This window comes from Cavia porcellus, unplaced genomic scaffold, assembly GCF_034190915.1.
Source record: "Cavia porcellus strain 051 isolate PalLab524CR breed Dunkin Hartley unplaced genomic scaffold, mCavPor4.1 scaffold_49, whole genome shotgun sequence".
Lineage (NCBI taxonomy): Eukaryota > Metazoa > Chordata > Mammalia > Rodentia > Caviidae > Cavia > Cavia porcellus.
In genome coordinates this window covers 3903072-3922848 of record NW_026947532.1, presented here as the reverse complement: position 1 = coordinate 3922848, position 19777 = coordinate 3903072, and the positions used below count along the sequence as shown (strand labels likewise).

Here is a 19777-nt window from a genome sequence, read left to right as displayed (position 1 = left end):
CGCACCCAGCCCTACTTTTTTCTGCTTTTGTCTCAAGTGACCATTTGGGTCACGGCTGAGACAGCGTAGATTTACTAACGCTCTGTCCTGGAGGTCCAGAGTCTGCAGGGAGCCTCAAGGGTATGTTGGGGGGCCCATGTGGTTCCTCCAGAGGCCTCTGACCCACGCCTGCTCACACTGCCTGATGCCCCTGCTCTTGCCAGTACCCTGAGGGCCCTTGGCCTTCCTGGCACACTCCAGGCACCCAGGGACCATCGCCTAGCCTCCAGCGTCCTGGGAGATGCGCAGTGTGGGGTGACACAGGGTCTGGGCATGGGAACATCCAGCTCTCTACTGAGAGAATCGACACTGTTTAAACTGGCTGTGGTGGTGCACTTTGGTAACCCCAGCATTCCAGAGGCTGAGACAGAAGGATTGGTTGGAGTTCAGGCCAGCCTGAACTGCATAGTGAAATCCTGTCTCAGAAACACAAAAACAAAACAAAACAAGTTTAAAAACCAATCCAGCCTTCCCCACATTCACAGTTCTCCAGTCAAGCCCAGTGTGCCCTGCTGGGATGATGCAGGTGGTCCTGGCCACTGACAAATGTGTGAGTCCGCGTTCTGCCCTCCTTCAGGGCCCTCTCTACCTTTGGGAGTATATTTTCATTTTTTTTTTTAGTTGTGTTTTTTTTTTTTTTTTTTTTTTGTCTTTTCGTTTTTATCGGTACCAGGGATCGAACTCACGACTGCCTGCTTGCAAGGCAGGCGCTTATGCCGCTGAGCTAAATCCCCAGCCCTAAATTGTGTTTCTTTTCACTTTATTTTTTGTATGTTTTAAAGTTAAATACAATTATTTGATACTGGGTCTCACTGTTCAGCGCAGGCTGGCCTCGAACTTATGGCCCTTCTCCTGCCTCAGCCTCCCGAGTGCTAGGATGACAGGTGCTGGAGAAGTGTGTGTCTGGTGGCTTTGATCTGACTTGGGTTTGCACAGCGAAGGTGTGAGCCTGCTGCCTCTGGTGTGGGGTTCTGCGCACTCCAGGTCCCCGCCTTCAGGTGCCCCTCCCTGAGCGGCACGACAGGGACTCTGAGATTGGCAGCCCTGCGGAGGTGAAGTGGCGGACAGCCTGGCTCATGGGTGTGTGCTGAGCGCCCCCTGGTGGGAACGCTGGGGGATGGCAGGCTATTCAGCGACAGCCCAGGCCCCGCTGGGGAGACCCAAGCTGAGTCCTGGGATCCCAGGTCCTGGTGCTTAACAGACCATCTCCTTTCCACCCCAAAGGCAGATCGGGAGCGGTGCCGAGACAAATTTCCCTACTCGATGACATTTCATCGCAATGTCCGATCGTTTGGGGCAAATAACGAAGGGCAAGGATGGGAAAAGCAAGTACTCGACCCTCAGCCTGTTTGACAAGTATAAGGGAAGATCAGTAGACGCGGCCAGATCCTCAGGTGAGGCAGGGCGGGGTTCGGGCTGCTCCCCGTGGAGTCCCCAGGCCTGGCTGCACATCGCAGCCCTGCACAGCTGCCTCTGGGGGCTCCTGGAGGGCAGGCGGGGCCTTTGCCCTGTGTCCCCTCCTTCACCCTCTGCCCCCTCCTTGCACTTGGCCCTGGCTCTGGGAGGCTCATGCCCTGGAGGCCCCTGCAGGTCCCGCGGGAAGTGCTGGCCGGGTGCTGGCCCTTTCCACACCCGTGCTGGCTGACACCTCTCCCCTGCAGTTGTTCCTAGACATGGCCTACAAAGTCTCGGGAAGGTGGTCACAGCCCGGCGCATGCCGCCGCCGGCAAACTTGCCGAGCCTGAAGTCTGAGAACAAAGGAAACGACCCCAACATCGTAATAGTACCCAAGGACGGTACGGGATGGGCAAACAAGACGGACCAGCAAGACCCAAAGAGGTGAGCCAGGCCGCAGAAGCGGTACCAGGCGGCCCCAGCGGCCTGGGCTTGGCTGCGTGACCATGCTGGCCTCGTGTGTGGAGCTGGGGAAGCTGCCTCTCCTGGCTTTGGGGTGGAGGCGACGGCCTTGGTGGCAGCCTTGTCCCTGGTGGCCCCGGTCCCCCGTGTCTCCTGCCCCCCCCCGTCCCCTTGTCCCCTGTGTCCCCTGCAGCCACCTCACCCCAGAGGGGCACAGGCAGTGCTTGAGCCTATAGCAGGAGAGAGGGAATGGGTCCTAAAGGTGCTTTCCCCCTCCCCTGTTTTTGGTGCCAGGGCTGGAGCCCAGGGCCTTCACCCTGCACTACGTCCCCAGCCCCTTTTGTGTTTTTCATGTTGAAACAAAATCTCACTAAGTCACTGAGTGACCCAGGCCAGGCTCAAACTTGGAATCTCCCTGCCTCAGCCTCCTAGAGGGCTGGGATGGCTGCTGTGTGCACCACTGTGCCCGGCTTCTCCTTCCTTTATCCAGTATTAGCCAGCATTGGCACACAGGTGCCAGGTAGCCCTCTTGTTTTGTTTTTTTTGTACCAGCAATCGAACTCATGACCTTGCTCTTGCCAAGCAGGCACTTACGTTGCTGAGCTAAATTACCAGCCTCTGGTGCCTCTCTTAAGGGCCAGTTGTTCCAAAGCAGGGAGATGGTGAGGAGACAGAAGAGGAGAAGTGGGGCCTCCAACGGGGCACCCAGTGCTTGGATTTGGAGTGCTTCTTCCTGGAAGCCTCAGTGTGCGGAAGTGTGGAGGGGTGTGGCCTCCCTTGGCAGGATCAGGAAGGGCGCGGGAGCTAGGTTGCAGGCATGCGGAGGAGTCCGAGGGGAGCTTGGCACAGCATGGTGGCACCTTGCCAGATGGCTGGTTGCCCTCCTGTGCCCTCCTCTGCCCTCCTGTGGCTCTGTGCAGTGGAGAGCTGGGAGGAAGACCCCTCCCCCACTGCTTCCTCAGAAGGTGAGCGAGGACACTGGCACTTGCCACAGCCTTTTTGGGGGACAGTTTGCTCATGTCTTTAAACTCCTGAACATCTGTTGATCTAATAATTTTATTTCTAAGATCACATGTCACTGAGCTATTTACTTAAAAAACAAAACACTGATCCAGCAGTCATGATGGTGTGCACCTGTAATCCTAGCCCTCGGGAGGCTGAGGCAGGAGGCGCGCCAGCGGTTCCACACCAGCTGGGGCTACATAGTGAGACCGTCTCAAAACAAATTAAAACGAACAAAAAAAGCGAAGGATTTGTACCTACTGCAGCTTTATCTGTACCCAGGAAAGACATTAAAGGTTGGCTAAATTATAGCCCATCCAGTTGCTTATTTATTTATTTGAGACAGAGTCTTGCTACGTAGTCCAGGCTGGCTTGAACTCATAGCAATCCTCCTGCCTCAGCCTCCTGAGTGCTGAGATCACAGGCATGTACCACTAGGCCTGGCTCGTCCTGGGTTTATCTTTCCTAGAAATGCATTTCTTTGATGAGGGGACAGAGGAGAGGGAAGCTGTGAAGTGTCAAAGCAGCCGCCCCACTGTAGGCACGGGCCAAGGTCAGGAGAAAGGGGCTTGTAACTCATTTTCCCCATTGGCCAGTTGGCAAGCCCTTGTCAATGTCTGCTCCCCCAGAGAAAGCGATCTTTGTGGTGCGCAGGGAGTAGCTGCCTGCCATGGTGCTCGGAAGTGTGTCCTGTCCCGTGACCTGCTCGGGTCTAATGTCCCTTTGGTGTCCTCCCTGTCCTAGTTCCAGTGCAACGGGCTGTCAGCCGCTGGAGTCGCTGCCGCAGCCGGGTTTGCAGAAATCTGTCTCCAATTTGCAGAAGCCGACGCAGTCAATCAGCCAGGAGGTGGGTGCTGCGTGCCCTGGGGTGTGTGTGTGTGGCCCAGGATGAGAGAGTGCCAAGGATTTGCAGTCCCCATAAAGACAGTTGATCTGCAGTTTTGAGGACTGAGCTGCAGCTGTGCATTTTGTTTTTTTTTAAAGATAGAATCTCAGGGCTGGGGATTTAGCTCGGCGGCATAAGCGCCTGCCTTGCAAGCAGGCAGTCGTGAGTTCGATCCCTGGTACCGATAAAAACGAAAAAGACAAAAAAAAAAAGATGGAGTCTCACAGTGTACCCCAGGCAGGCCTCAAACTTTGGGGAACCCTCCTGCCTTGGCCTTCCAAGTGCTGGGATTCTAGGCGAGTGCAGCGCGCCTGGGTGATATGTTCATTTGGAGAAAGATTGCAGATACTGAGCAGGACACAGGCGCCTGCTTTGGTTTTGCTGATTTGCCTTTCTGTGGGGCCATTTAGATTGACCACAGGTTTCCTCAGTTTCCCCAGATATGTTCCAGGGAGACTAGTGTGTGGTGCTCCATGTAATAATCCCCGTAATCCTGGGAGGGGAGGGTGGCAAGTTTGAGACCAGCCTGGGCTGCACAGTGAGCTCAAACCAACTGGATAGCGAGACCCTGTCTTAGAAAGACCAAAAAAAGCACCCCAAGGAGTGCCGCTGGCCTGCTGGGGAATGGGACTTAGTTTCCCATGGGGTCAGGGAGCCTGGATCACTGGGCAAATAGGGACAGACCTTCAGGGCAGGTCATGAAGGCAGCTGTTAACTGGCAAAGGTGGCGCAGTTCCAGTTGGGGACCTGAGGGCTTTGGGCATGGTAGAGCTGTGTGCAGATCCTGGTGACCACGGTACCCAGATGTCCAAGTTGCTCCCTGTTTTGGAGCCACCCTGGGGTGTGCGTGGCCCTCCTGGGTTGCTGTTTTGTTCGGTTTTGAGACAGGGTCTCACTGTGTCACCAGAGCTTACTTTCGCTTCCTGTTTTCCAGAATACAAATTCAGTGCCAGGTGGACCAAAGTCATGGGCACAGCTGAATGGAAAGCCAGCAGGACACGAAGGTGGTAAGTGTGTGTGACCCCCGAGGCCTTCTGGGAGCATCCAGGCACCTCGAAGCCTGGTACAGCCGGTGCAGGCCAAAGTGGCTGCTGGCGGAGGAGCTGGCGCTACAGGGGCCATGAACCCTTGGACTCTGTACTGCCGCTGCCACACACAGTCCTTGGGGTGCCGGGGAGGCCTGGGCACGGGTCAGATTCAGCTGCCCTTTGGGTGGAGTTGCTGCCTCCTCGGTCCTGTGGCTGGCACCTAGTGACTTTTCTCCATGGGGACCATGGGAAAAGGTATTGGGGACCTGGCTTTCGTTTCAGGCTGTGGTTGTGACAAGCCAGCCTCTGCGACTGAGCCCAGCTTTGGGACATGATCAAGGATAGAGTGCTCAGAGTTGGGAAAAACGAGGCCAGGCATGGTGGGGCACACTTGAATTTTCCAGCATTTGGGAGGCTGAGGCAGGAGGATCCCCATGAGTTCAAGGCCAGCCTGGACTACAAAGTGAGACCCTGTTTCAAAGCAAAAACCTTCACCTGGAAAATAAGTCAAAAACACAGAAAGTCCTCGGTGGGAGACAGCGGCGCCAGTGACCGCAGAGGTCTCCCAAGTGCAGGCGGGCTGAGGATCGGGCTTCGCCTGGGTCACGTGTGATGCTGTCAGGGTAGGGGACTGGGGGCGCTGACCACACATGTTCTCGTGGCGCTTGGCAAAGGGATGTTGTGGAAGTGGCAGTTTGTCTCCACGCACAGGATGGCCCAGTGGCCTGGACGGCTTGAAGCCCTGAGCTTGGCTCAGCAGAAGCCGGAGGCTCTGTGGCCGCTGGCGTTGTGGCGCTGGGGGTTTAAGTCCGCATTCGCCCTGTTGTTTGTGGGGGCAACGTTGAATCTGTGCTCTTGGTACCGTCTTTGTGGCTCTTGAGGTGGAAGGAGAGGCAGGAGGGGCACATGGAGGTTCAGGTCACCCCGCCTTGTTCAGAGTGGGACTTCAGGGCTGGGGGATCCAGCTCAGCAGTTCAAGAGCTTCGCTGGCAAGCATGAGGGTGTGAGTTCAATCCTTAGTACTGAAAAACAAAAACAAAAAACGGGACTTTAACTCTTTCCTTCTTGGCAAGGACTCTTAACAGAATGGCGCAGCTTCACCAATGTCCCTGTCTGAGAGCCCTGGCTCCTCCTGGGGGCCTTCGGATGTCCCCTGTAATTGCTGGAGGACGCAGGGTCCCGTCCTTACCAGTGGCTCATCCATCCCCTCTCTGAAGATGTGGCAGCAGTGTCAGTGTGGCGGGGCATTACAGTGGTCCCGAGGGCTCCCTAGTCCAGAACAGCCGATCAGTGCATACTTGGGGATTTAAAATGTGGTCCTGTCACCTGGCCATCTGGAAGTGGCTGTGAATCTCTGCTGCAGTAGTTCAGGACAGAGGCGGGGAGGGGAGCGCTCTGTAAAGGAGGAGTGGTGCCAAGGGGGGAGGGACATATCACCTGAGCCCATGTCTGGCCAGGCAGGGCCCCAGGCCAAGTATGGGAAGCGGTAACTGCAGGAGAGGTGACCACTGAGGGACTCTGGCCCAAGGCAGTTCAGGGCGCTGTGTGGCGTGACCCCATGTGGTTGTGGTCGCTGCCTAGGGCCTGACTCTGCCTGACTTCTGGCGTGGGGAGGCTGTGCTGGAGCCCCATCGGGGCGGCTTGAGACAGCTGGCCACCTGCTCACCGCTCCTCCTGTCCCCGGTCTCCGCAGGTTTAAGGGGCTCAAGCCGACTGTTATCCTTCTCTCCCGAGGAATTTCCGACGCTGAAAGCAGCTGGGGGCCAGGACAAGGCTGGCAAAGAAAAGGGCGTCTTAGATCTGTCGTATGGGCCAGGACCAAGCCTCCGCCCACAGAGTAAGCGCAGTTGCCTCGCCTGGCCTGGCCTTGGCCTTGCGAGTGGCGGGAGCCCTGGTGCCGCCTGGTGCCGTGTCTGTGCTCTCCTGGAAGGCAGGCTGCGAGTCCACGCCTGCTCCTGGTCTGGGAGGCCCCCTTCCCGGCAGCTCTCACCTTGCCTTTCTTGTCTCCTTCCTGTCTGTCACCGGGTGACAAGGGTCGGCTGCGGAATCCTGCCTGGGCCATCTGGGGTGTGGTTCCTCCCCCCCCCGGGCCAGCCACATCCCTGGCCCTGCCCAGCGCTGCTGCGGGTCCTCCTGTGGACTGGGCGCCATGGGGGCGTGCCGTGCAGAGTGCCTGGGTGGCACCTTCAGGAGCACAGCGCTGGTCTGGTCTGAGCAGGGCCAGGTCCCCTCCGGGGTCGCTGCCTTGCTCGCATGTTTTCCTGGTGGTTGTTGGAGGCTGCATCTTTGTGATCAGGCAGACCCTCCCTGATGACCTCTTCTGTGAACCACATGACGCTGCTGTCACCTTCCGGATGCCTGCCAGTGGCCCGCATGGGTCGGTTTTGTTTGTTGCAAACGCAGCAAATACGAGGCAGAGTCCCGCCTTTCTGGGGTTAATTAAGACAGCTGCTCAGGGTATAATGAGGAGCAGAAGCAGCCTCTAGGACCAGTTTCCTCTCGTTTGTGAAGGCCCAGGGTGACCTCGGCTGAGCCGGACCCCTACAGCCAAGCGGGGCAGCCTGGCTTTCATCCTCTGGTTCTCTCTCTCTCATGGGTCCCAAATGTGGGGACTTCGTTCTTGTCCCAGCTCCCAGTCAGAGGTGACTGAAGAGCCGCAGCACATCTGCTGTCTCTGTGCCTTCGGGGTGGCCCCTTTACCTAGAACATTACTGAACAATACAGCATTTTTTGAGCCAGGTATTAGTGGTGCAATCCCAGCACTTTGGGAAGCCGAGGCAAGAGCCCAGCCTGGGCAGCTGAGTGAGACCCTGTCTCAAAAAAGGGTTGGGGATACAGCTCAGTGGCACAGCGCCTGCCTGGCAAGCATAAGGTTGTGAGTTTGATTCCTGGCACAAAAAAAAAAAAAAAGAAAGAAAAGAAAGAAAGAAAAAGGACTGAGTATATAGCTTAGTGCAAAGGCTCAGAGTTAAATCCTTAGTAACAAACAAACCCACAGCTATTCTGAGAGTAGGCAGAGGCTATTTTAATGTATTTTAGTTGTGATAGCTCGCTCTTTACCGTACTGGATAGACACAAAAAAAATTTACCTAGGGTTTGGTTTATCCTGGGCTTCAGGCATCCTCTGGGGGCCTTAGGGGTGCCCCCTTGGATAAGGGGCTCCTCTGAGTCTTCAGGCCCAGAAGGCAAAGGGACCCCCCCCCCGGCCACTAGTGGCTTCTGTTAGGTGGTGGCCAGGTGTCTTGGTTTGCTGTGGCTTTTGTCAGCCCAGAGCTGAAGCCCCACGGCCCGGTCAGGGCCTAGGTGACCTCATGGGGTCTGTCCTGTGTCACATGCGCCCTGGCTCTGGGAGTGCAGCCAGGTCTTGCTTACCCGTGCCTTCTCTCTGAGTGGGCCTCAGTTTTCCCGACAAACCCCAGCCCTTGTCCCCAGCCTTCCTCGGCAGACCGTGATGTTTAACTTTTTGGTATTATCTTTAAGGACAATGGTATTTGGTATTATCTTTAAGGACACCGCCTCTGATGTTTAACTTTTTGGTATTATCTTTAAGGACAATGTGGGCTGGGGATTTAGCTCAGTGGCACAAACACCTGCCTGGCAAGTGTGAGGTTGTGAGTTTGATCCCTGGTATCAAAAAAAAAGAAAAGTCACAGAACATGTTGGTGCCCTGACCTTCGGGACCCCTCAGACCCCTCACGCTCTCCTCTCCTCTGCACCCCTTTCCCTTGCAGACGTAACGAGCTGGAGGGAGGGCGGCGGGCGGAACATCATCACTGCTGTGGCTCTGAGCGCATCCCCGCCTGAGCCGGGCAGCAGGGGTGCAGGCGTGGGAGACGGAGCCCCCTCGTCAGCCGGTGCCAGTGATGCCAAGGACCCCTCGCTCCGCCCAGCCCAGCCCGTCCGCAAAGGGGCTTCGCAGTTTGTGGGCAATGTGTACCACCCACCCACCTACCATGACATGCTGCCCGCCTTTGTAAGTCTGGGTTGGGCTCAGCCCTGCCTGGGGTGCCCCCTGCGCTGGGGTGCTCCTCCATGCCCAGTCTGTGCCCCACACAGCAGATGGGTGGTTTCCCTCTGCCACTTTTAAGTCCTGGGGGTCTCTGGCCCCTGTGTCTGTGCCTTGGCCACAGTGTCAGCCTTAGTGGTCCTCAAAACAGTCCTCTCACCGACTTGAGGGCCACAGGAAGGGAATGGGGGCCTGGAGATGCGTGAGGAGCCCCCCAGGCTTTTTTTTTTTTTCCTCCCATTTCCAAAACAAATTGTAACAGTGCCAATGCCTGTATAACCCCAGCACTCAGGAGGCTGAGGCAGGAGGATCACTGGGAGTTCAAGTCCGGCCCGGGCTCCATAGTGAGTTTGAAGCCAGCCTGAACTGTATAATGGAACCCTGTCTCAAAACAACAGCCACAACAGAAAGCCCTGACCCTAGTGGGACCTGGAATCCATGGCGTTGCTGGAAAATCCTGGACGTTCTGTTTCAGATGTGTTCACCACAGTCGTCGGAAAACCAGGGCCCAGCAGAGCGAGGCTCTTTCCCTCTCCCCCAGCTCCGCCTGGAGCCCCGCGTCCCTTTCAGGCTGTTCCAGATGAATGAGCAGGATGGGTAAGGCCATGGGGGGCCCCTGCAGAGGGCCTGGGGGGCTCAAGTGGTGCTGGTGTGACTGTCCCTGTCCCCTTTACCTGTCTCCCATCAGCAAGGAAAGCAGGCCGGGGCTCCCACGCCCAGCACGGCCCCTGCGGCAGCTGGTGGAGCGTGCGCCACGGCCCACGATCATTAACGCCGAGAACCTGAAGGGCCTCGACGACCTGGACACGGATGCAGACGATGGCTGGGCAGGTGGGGCTCAGGAGGGCAAGCTGGGGCCATCTCTGAGGGAGGTGTGATGGCCAGGGCAACAGCAGCTTCCTTTTGTGCTCTGAGGCTCTATGTTCCTGGCACACCAGGGCTGCTTTGAGAGCAGTCTGCATGGGCTCCTGGCCTTTGCCCTGAACCGTGGAGCTTTGCAAGATTCAGCTTTGTATGGGGGACTGAGCCGGGTCCTCTGTTGAGCTATACTCCAGCCTTCTTTGATGGTGTTTTTTGAAACTGGCTTTCACTAAGTTGCTAAGATCGAACTCTCTACTTTTGATCTTCCTGCCTCAGCCTTCCAGGTGGTGGAGGTTTAAACAAAACAGCCTAAAAGATGAGCTCAGTCAGGCGAGCAGCCGTCTTCCTTTCTGATGTGTCTGCCCCTCCCCACCCTGGTCTGATTCTTTTCTTCTGTGCCTCTTTTTGTTTGTTGCCCCTGGACTTCAGCTGTGCTTAAAGGAGTAAATCGCTGTGTGCAGTGGTGCACGCCTCACCACAGCTGTCTGGGAGGCTGAGGCAGGAGGGCCACCAGTTTCAGGCCATCCTGGTGGTTTAGCAAGACGCTATCTCAAAATTTAAAACCTAAATAAACATAGAGAGCTGGGGACGCGAGTGAGGGTTGTCCTGGGGTTCAGCGCCCCCAGTATGGGGCGTAGGAGAAGAGTACTTTTTTTTTTTTTTTTGGAGACAGAACCTCATTGTGTAGGCCAAGCTGAGCTGTAATTTCTTGTAGTATCTTTGGTGCCAGGTCTTGGTTTCTTTGTTTCCGAGAGCGTTTTTGCAGGTGTTTGGCTATGCTCTCTTTCTTTCTTTCTTTTCCTTTTCTTTCTCTCTTTGAGGGTCTCCCTTTGTAGTCCGGGCTGTCCTTGAAGTCACAGCAACCCTCCTGCCTCAGCCTCCTGAGTGTTCGGAGTCCCGGCATGCCCCGTTGTACTGGTCTTGTTACTCTTTTTCTAAAACAGGGTTTCACCTGAAATGTTTTCATATAATACAAAATCTTTCCTTATTGCAATAATTGGGTTATTTTTAGTCTGTTCATAGCTGTGTCTCTCCCTGCTGTCCGATTACAGAGTTGCCACACCCAGTAGAAACCTGTAGCTCTTGACAGCCCCCCCACGCCCTCTGCGCTGTGGATTTGCGTTTCTGGGACCTTTCCTGTGAACAGAACCTTACTGTGTGTGGCACGTGGGCACGTGGCCTTTGCACTCAGCACGGTGCATGCGGGGTTAATCCTGTGGAAGGTGTGGGTTCCTCCCCTGCGTGGCCAAGTCGAACTCCACCGTGTGGAGTTTTTTTTTCCTCTTTCTTTCTTTAAACTGTGTTTTTTTGGCCCATCAGCTGATGAACTTTTGGGTTCAGTAGTACCAGACGGGGCCAGGGACATGGCTCAGCCGCACTTGGCTCGCCTGGCAGAGGCAGGGTCCTGAGTTCAATTCCTGGTACAAAAAAAAAAAAAAGAGCAAAGCGCCCAGCAGTGGCTTCCCAGCTCCTGTAAAGTTCCTGTGATGCACAGGGAGGCTGCAGTCTCCTTTCTGCCCCTCTCCCCACTCTATGCTTTGAAGTAAAAGTATACAATACTTTGTCGCGATAAAGGCCTATCTGCATCTGCCCTTCCTCGGCACCTGCCGACTGGTGCAGGTGGTGGCTGGAGGTGGCCAATGGCTCCCTGGCTCCTGTGGGGCGTACTGGTGGCCGGGGGCAGTCTCTGTGGCTGGGGGCTCACGTGCTGACAGTTGTCTGTTGTCCCTGGTTGCCCCACTGCTGCAGGCCTCCACGAGGAAGTAGACTACTCTGAGAAGCTCAAGTTCAGTGATGACGAGGAGGAGGAGGAGGCTGTGAAGGATGGCCGGCCCAAGTGGTAAGCCCCGGGCACGGCCCGTGTCGCCTGGTGTCTGTCCCCTGTGTGGAAACGTGTCAGGGCTCAACTGTGCTGGCTGCTGTCCTGAGGCGTCTCCTGCTCCCCATCGCCACCCAGCAGGAGCAGCTGGGGGGTCCGGTTTGCAGCTGGGGTGGCTTGGGAGGACTCGCACCGTGCAGGGGCTCCCGGGAGCAGGCATGTGCCAGGTTCCCCACACCTGCCTGGCCCCCTCCACCCTTCATTGGCCTAATTGTACCCAGTGTCCCTTCGGAAGAGGCTGCTGGCACTCTGCCGGTTTCAGTGTTGTATTGTTTTTTTCGGGCAGGGTCACCCTGCATAGTTTAGGCTAAGCTTGAGCTTGTTACTCTCCTGCCTCAGCCTCCTGAATGCTGCAGTTACAGCTGGCCCACGCCTTTAGGTTCTTACCCTAATAGCGGTAGTCTTGGCTCTGCCTAAGATCCTCGTGGTGCTGCAGCTGGCGTGTTTGCTGCAGAAATGTGCCTGCTGGCCTCTCAGGCCCGCGGGGCCACACCACAGCACCGCCTCTTAGGAGCAACTACTCTGCGTGTTTCCGCATCAAGCTTCGCGGCCTGGTGCACGTTCTCCTCGCAGGCTGCCTTTGTGTCTGCAGTCACGTGTTGCTGTGGCTGAGTACAAGTCCTTCCCTCATCTCTAAGTCCTGGACGCAAGGGCCGGAGCCTCTTTTCTTGGGGGAGCTGGGCACCGTCTTCCCAGGCCTTGCCGCCAGCCTCAGCTCTGGCTGCCTGGGCCTCACACCCTGGGTTCGATCCTGGAGCATCGGAAGGAGATGCAGGGCTGCGGTGCAGCTAGGCAAGAGGCGGGTGGCACAGACCTTGGGACAGTGGGATGCTTTGTCCCTGTCACCTTCCGTTTCCGTGCATTGCACGCTCAGCTGAAGGACCCAAACCTGGGCTCTGGGTCCTGCCTTATGGCTGGCTGTGCCCCAGTGTGACCTAGTGACCTGTTCCTGCCACTGTGCTTTCTCGAGGACACACACTGCAGCTTCCAGGCTGTCTTTGACGCTGCCCTATGTCTTCCTGCCTCTGTCCCCTCTTGTCCTCGGTCTCCAGGGCACTTGGGTCCAGCACCTCTCCTTGTGTGTGCCTTTTTCTTTTTTTTTTTTTTTTTGAGACGGTCTCACCATTTATTGTAGGCTGGCCTTGGGCTCACGGTGTAGCCCAGGCTGGTCTCAAACTCACAGTGCTTTCCTGCCTCGGCCTCCCGAGTGCTGACATTACAGGCGTGCACCACCGTGCCCGGCTTCTCTTTTCTTTTTCACCCTGTCCTCTCAGCCCACCTGTCACACTCAGCTTTTGTGAGGTGTTCTCTTAAGAACGCAGCTCTTTCTGGAAGAGCCAGAGACTTCGGAGGGGTTCTCTTGGACAGATCAGAGGTCCTTGGCCGTTATTGCTCTTTCTCCTTATGACCTCCCAGCCCCATCTGCCTCTGCCTGGTGTGGGTGCAGGTGTGGGGGGACCCAGGCTGCTCGCCAGTCTCCCTGGCCAGGCTCTTAAATACCTGCTGTCCTTAGCACCGTGGTCTGGCTCCACTGGGTGTGTCTTTTTCGTTTTTTTTTTTTTTTTTTTTTTTTTATCAGTACCAGGGATCGAACTCACGACTGCCCGCTTGCAAGGCAGGCGCTTATACCGCTGAGCTAAATCTCCAGCCCCTGCTCCACTGGGTGTGACATGCCCGTGCTCCATGGCTCTCCTCCTTCACCAGGTCACCCTGCAGGACCCCCTTTGCTCCCTGAGGAAGGCAGGAAGTTGTGGGGTGCAAAGGCCTAGGAATGGGGGAGCCTGGAGCTCTGTGAATGGCATGACACTGTGCATACTCATGTGTGAGGAGCAGGTGTTGGGTGCGTGTGGCCAAGGGAGCTGGTAAGAACGCCTGGCTCGGGGGCCCAGGGCCCCAGCTGGCTGGTGCTCACACGCTGTCAGGCTGCCCAGCACGCCTGACACAAGCACCCGTCATCCTAGGAACGGCTGGGACCCGAGGCAACAGCGGCAGTTGTCCGTGAGCTCAGCCGACAGTGCCGATGCCAAGCGCACCCAGGAGGAGGCAAGGGACTGGAGTGAGGCCTCCAGTTTGTCCCGCGTCATCTGGAAAGTGCCGGAGCCTCAGCCGCCGGTCAGGAAGCTGCACAGCTGGGCGTCGGGCCCAGAGCACCAGGTACAGGGGCAGGCCCCCTCCCCCTCTCCTGACCACTCACAGTCACCACTCACAGGATTCCCTGAGTCTCAGGGCCACTGTCCTGGGGTGCTGGCATTCCGCTGAACTCTGCGCTCGGCATCTGAAAAGTCCTGGGTAGTGTTTCTTTCTTTCTTTTTTTGTCTTTTTGAGACAGGGTCTCACTATGCAGTTCAGGCTGGCCTTGAACTCACTGTGTAGCCCAGGCTGCTCTCAATCTTGCAGTGATCCTCCTGCCTCAGCCTCCCGAGTGTGGGGATCACATGCATTCAGCACCATACCTATCCGGGGCCTCAGGGAGTTTATGGTATAAATTAGGCAGTGATCACTGCACAGCCGTTGCCAAAGCACAGCAGGGACCCAGCTCAGCGGTGACGAGAAAGTCCCAAGCGTATATGCGATGTGGTGCCTTCTAGCCTCCGCCTTGGAATTGCATCATCTTATTGTTTGTGGATTGTAAGGCGATTTCAGGAGGAAGCTTCTTAACCACAGCATGGTACAGTGGAACCTCAGTTTCACAAACAGCTCTTCTCACGATTCTGGTCACAAAGCGAAATGGTTGTGAACTAAGTCAAACTCAGTGGCTGGGTCCGGTGCTGACCAGAGGGGGACTCGATTTGGTTCATGGCCATTTGGGTTTGTGATCAGAACTGGGGGAGGAGTTGAGTTCTTGAACCAAGGAAACACTGCTTCGCCTTCCTCCTCCGGCCCTCCTCCTTCTCCTGTTCATCTTGGCATTCTGGGTCAGGCCCTTGCCAATGTGCGCCCCAGTCTGGCCTTGAGCTCTGTATCCTCCTGTCCATCCCTCCAGTGGGGATTCCAGATGCTCACCTGAGTGCCCCACATGGCGTGTCCTTGATTAAATATAACTGACCTGGGGCTGGGGATTTAGCTCAGCGGCATAAGTGCCTACCTTGCAAGCAGGCAGTCCTGAGTTCGATCCCCTGTACCGATAAAAAGACAAAAAAACAAAAAAAAAACTGACCTTCGAGAGAAGGCGGAAACCTTAGTCACATCACCTTTTTGGGGGTAAAGGGTACTGGGAATCAAACTTTTTTTTTTCTTCTGTCTTTTTTAGATGGTTCAGGTTGGCCTGGAGTTCACTTTGTAGACCAGGCTGGTCTTAGCTTGCAACACTTCTCCTGCCTCAGCCTCCTGAGTGTTGGGATTACAGGAATATGCCACCAAACCTGGTTGATTTTTCTTATTTTCTTTTCCTTGCGGTACCAGGGATCAAACTCATGACCTCACAGTTGCCAGGCAGGTGCTTGTGCCACTGAGCTAAATCCCCAGCCCCTAATTTTTCATTTTTATGTAAAGACCAATTTGAGGCCGTGTGTGTGGTGGTGAATTTGTTTTCTCCTGGCTTTGAGTTTTCGTGGGGAGAAGAGTTTTGTGATGAGGGAACCGGGTCTCCCAGAGGATCTGGCCCCTGTGCCCGGTTTCGGGTCCACCTCTCACCAAACTTGGTCCCGCCTTGGCAGAAGCCCCCCGTGGGCAGTGTGTTCCGGCAGCAGTCCGTGGAAGACAAGGAGGACAAGCCCCCTCCGCGGCAGAGGTTCATCCAGTCCGAGATGTCAGAGGCTGTGGAGCGAGCCCGCAAGCGGCGGGAGGAGGAGGAGCGCCGGGCACGGGAGGAGAGGCTGGCGGCCTGCGCGGCCAAGCTCAAACTGCTGGACCAGAAGTGCAAGCAGGCCCAGAAGGCCAGTGAGGCCCAGAAGCAGGCGGAGAAGGAAGCGCCGCCATCCCCGGGCCCAGAGAAGGCCACCCCCCAGGAGAATGGGCCTGTCATCCACAAAGGTGAGAGGGCCCTGGGCTTTGCACCGTGACTTCTAGTGGAGCCTGTAGCTAAAACGAGACTGTATCAGCAGGCGCATGTGGGTGGATTCCCAGCCTATTTCAACTTTGTTTGTTTGAGACAGGGTCTCGCTGGGCAGTTAGGCTGGCCTTGAGTTTGCTATGTAGTCCATACTGGGCTGGAACTTGCAGTGATCCTCCTGCCTCAGCCTTCCCAGTGGTGGGAGGATGGGGGGTGCACCACTATGCCCATTTCCATTACTTTTTTTTGGTCTTTTTCATTTTTATTGGTACCGGGGATCGAACTCACGACTGCCTGCTTGCAAGGCAGGCGCTTATGCCGCTGAGCTAAACCTCCAGCCCCAATTTCCATTTCTTAAACTGTTCAGTGATGCTGTCCTGCCCGCCCCTCTCGAGTCCATGCCCTCACTGTTAGAGCTCAGGGCCATAGATACACGCACACTCATGCATGCACGCACACACACTCACACACACATGCATGCGCGTGCGCGCGCACGCGCGCGCACACACACACACACACACACACACACACCCCTGTTGAACACATCTCCCTGGCAGTCAGCCCCACAGGAACAGGTCGCGCAGCTGGGTCCGGACCCTGGGACAGGGACACCTGGAGTCCAGGAGTGCAGTCAACTGCATGTGCTATAGCTGCCTCCCGTAGGCTTACAGCAGCTCTGGTTAGGAGACCAAGCCCATCAGGAGCCCTGCAGTCTTCTTGGCTAGAGTCTGACTTCTGGCCACCCCAGCGGGGCCCATTTGCCCAGGGTTTGGGGAATCTCCTGTTTTCCTTTGACCCCGTTGGCGTCAGTGCAGGTCTCTTAGTGCTGGATGGCAGGAGCCGAGGAGAAATCCTGCTGAGTCCAGTCCCATTCCATTCTCATCAGCACCCTGTGGAGATGGGGGTGGTGGTGCACCTCTGTAGCCCCAGTACTCGGGAGGCTGAGGCAGAAAAATCGCTGTGAGTTGAAAGCCAGTTTGAAGTACAGAGTGAGACCCTGTCTCAAACCAAACCAAACAACATTTGAGGAGATGCCGAACTAAGTGCCTGGGTCTCAGGAGCTGCAGTGTGTTGAGTTCATTTGATCTGCAGGCAGATATGGTTGTAGATTGGGTGACAGCTGCTCTCTGGTTTGGTGGAGGTCCGTGACAGATCCTGGCTCTGCTGCTGACACTGGCTGTGTGACCGCCACCCTCACTCTCCTTCACGTCCTCTAAGGCAGTGGCAGAGGAAGCCTCTGGGGCTACAGCACACTTTTCTGCTTGCTTGTTCCCAGCCTCCCCGGAGTTCCCTGCACAGGACACCCCCACCCCGTTCCTGGAAGAGGCGCCCACGACCTCCCCGGTGGTGGCTCCAAGCAGTGGCAGCGAGGAGGAGGCCAGGGATGCTGGGTCCCCCGCCCAGGAGTTCAGCAAGTACCAGAAGTCGATTCCTCCTCGGTTCCAACGCCAGCAGCAGCAGCAGGTGAACAGACAGAAGTGACGTGTGGGGCTCCACTGTCCCCCATCACACCTCTGGCTTAACACTCTTACATCCCAGTGACCTCAGGCGGGGTGGCACTACAGGACTGTGACTTTGGTGGGTGACTGCTTCGCCAAGGGCCAAAGGCCCCAGGAAGGAAAAGGGGCTGCACAGTGCTGAGTGCTCCTGGCTCAGCTTGAAAGCAGCATCTTTGTTTCAGAGTAGCTCGGTGAACCTCAGGGGTGCAAGGGGCCTACAAATGTGGGGGGCCTATGGGCCCCGGGCGAAGTGAAGCACGCAGCTGTGCAGATTCCGAGGGCTGTGGGTGCCATCGCAGTTGCCTGTGGCATGGTGACACCTGTGACCCAGGGTTTTGGCACCGTCAGGCCAGCTGCCTCTAGCCCTGGCCAGGCTGCTATACTTCCCTGAGGCTGAGCCACAGGGGCAGGGCGGCCCCCAGTGGGGGTCACACATGGTGCTAGAAACTGATGGCTGGAAAGTGGCACTCAGTCAGTGGCCCTGCACACTGCCTCCTCCCAGGCATAGCAGGCCCATCCTCGGGGCGCAGAGGTGTGTGGGAGCCACAGGCTGCCTGCCTGGCCAGGGTCCCTGGGGACCTGAGGTCCAGCCAGGAGAAGGGACCTCCCGCCCTCTATGGGCGGGATGGGAATACCTAGCTCTACTTCTGTAAAGCACCTTGGGGCTCTCTTGAGTACCTGGGAACCCAGTGCTGGATGAGCTGTAGGCTGAAGGTGCCCAAGGCCTCCCGGGCAGGATGTGCTGGGGTCTGGTTTGCCTTGGGCATCGTGCCAGGATGTGAGTGCAGGCTGATGTGGGAGGCGGGTGCTGGAGCCAGGGGCCTGAACGTTTCGTGCGCCTCCCTCCTCCTGCCAGTGTGGTGCTGGCCACGGTGGACCAGGCCTGCATGGTCTCTCAGTACATCACAGGAATTTGGGGCCTACGGGAGTAGGGGCCGGGCTGGGATTGCTGTAGAAGTTATAAGCTGGAAAGGCAGGGGAGGGGTGGAGCGAAGAGGGGCCTCCCAGAGGCCCAGTATGCATGGCCCCTGGGCGTGTGCCAAGCAGAGGTGTGGAAGTCAGAAACAGAAGCCCGCAGGTCCCACAGGACCCCAGCCATGTGCCATGAGAGTCCTTTGTAAGCTTGAGACCACAGCTGGGCTGTTGGAGAGGAGAGGGTGGTTTCAGCTTTCGGCTACTGACCAGCACCCAGCATTGGTTGGACTTGGCGGGGCTGGGACAGCATTTGCTCGCCATGGAAACCTGGTCCATGGGGAGCACAGGATCGGGGCATCCGTTGCAGATCTAGCAGTGTGACTGTTCCTCCAGCTCCAGAAGAGGCCCCGGCCCAAAAGCCGAGACAGGCAGGGGCTCCCGTGGGGTAGCTTTGGTCACTTCCGTCTCCTATCCAGGGGTCTTCCTATGGCGAGGCTGTAGAGGTGCGTGCGAGCGTGTGTGTCTGGGTGGCATCTCATCCCCGCACTCGGTGACTCCTCTCTCTCCCCCTCTTCCTGGCCAGGAGCAGCTGTACAAGATGCAGCACTGGCAGCCAGTGTACCCCCCACCCTCCCACCCGCAGCGCCCCTTCTTCCCGCACCACCCTCAGATGCTGGGCTTCGACCCCCGCTGGATGATGATGCCGTCCTACATGGATCCCCGCATCCCGCCCGCCCGCACCCCTGTGGACTTCTACCCTTCACCACTGCACCCTTCAGGTGAGCCCAGCGGCCTGGGCCTGTCCGGCCAGCAGGGTGTAGCCCAAGGGTGTCACTTCCCGAGCCGAACCATGCTGGCTTCTGTGTGGTCACAGCTCTCCAAGCTCACAGCAGGAAGCCCTAGCAGGGTGCTTGCTGGGGAGCGCCAGGGAGATGAGTCCCCTTTCCCGAGCCCTGCAGTGCTACCCTGCCCCCCTTTCCGTCCTTTGTGACTTCTCGCTCCTTTTGTTCCTTGATTGGTTCCTTGCAGTGTTGACTGACGTGGTATGGGAGGTCACATCTGGCCTTCCCTCGTTTATCTTATTTTTCTTCAATCATATCTCGTGGGTACATTTTAGGTATGCGTAGTGATCCCATTTATTGTAAAGAATTGGTACATTTTTGTTTTCTTTATCTTACTGGATTTTATTTCATTACCATCTGTTCTTTCCTCCTGGCTCCCCTGAGATCGTCCTGTTCTTTTGGCAGCGCACAGTCCATTCCTCTCTGACCCTCAAGATAACCGTTATGGTACTAGCTTCCAGTTTTGCTGCTCTGTGGGCAGATAACATAGTCCTCCCGGTGTGCGAGGTCTTTCCCTGTCACTGGCCAGATACACAGTATCTTTGGATTTGATCTGTTTCTCAGATTTGCTGGTATAGCACAAAAACAGCCATAAACCATAAAACTTCAGGGTCAGGGATAGCCCAGGGGCTAAGTGCCCGCCTCACAAGCACAGGGTCCTGAGTTTGATTCCCAGTACCCCAAAAAGAAAAATCTTTACGTTTTGCTTTAGGCCTGTAGTTTGTGGACCAGCTCCTGGCCCAGCTGTGTCCACTTGACACTCTTACTGTCCAGCAAGTTTTTAAATTTGCTTCCTGGCTCTTCCTCTTCTGCTTTTGGTCATTTTAAGTTTAGCTTGGTGGCACTGGACAGTTTGTCCTGGTGTCCAGTGGGTCTTTGGGCACTTTCACCTGCGGTCTTGGCACACCTCCAGCACAGCAGGCCATGGTCTCTTCCGTTCTGGTGGTCTGAGATGACGAGGTTGGCCCTGAG

The 19777-nt window shown here is 56.6% G+C and overlaps 1 protein-coding gene across 7 annotated transcripts in view; it reads left to right on the top strand.

The window, feature by feature from the left end:
• The first annotated feature begins 1269 nt into the window (after positions 1-1269).
• Prrc2b (proline rich coiled-coil 2B) overlaps positions 1270-19777 on the top strand; it is a 38826-nt gene continuing 20318 nt past the window's right edge. For all 7 annotated transcript variants that reach the window (XM_063244068.1, XM_063244065.1, XM_063244064.1 and 4 more), the window contains exons 1-13: positions 1270-1433; positions 1701-1878; positions 3643-3745; positions 4719-4791; positions 6506-6649; positions 8544-8785; positions 9294-9415; positions 9507-9649; positions 11429-11519; positions 13520-13712; positions 15215-15530; positions 16826-17013; positions 18547-18742. In XM_063244068.1, coding sequence (XP_063100138.1) covers positions 1319-1433; positions 1701-1878; positions 3643-3745; positions 4719-4791; positions 6506-6649; positions 8544-8785; positions 9294-9415; positions 9507-9649; positions 11429-11519; positions 13520-13712; positions 15215-15530; positions 16826-17013; positions 18547-18742 — 2104 coding nt within the window. In that variant the 5' untranslated portion in view covers positions 1270-1318. The remainder of the gene's footprint in view (positions 1434-1700; positions 1879-3642; positions 3746-4718; positions 4792-6505; positions 6650-8543; positions 8786-9293; positions 9416-9506; positions 9650-11428; positions 11520-13519; positions 13713-15214; positions 15531-16825; positions 17014-18546; positions 18743-19777) is intronic.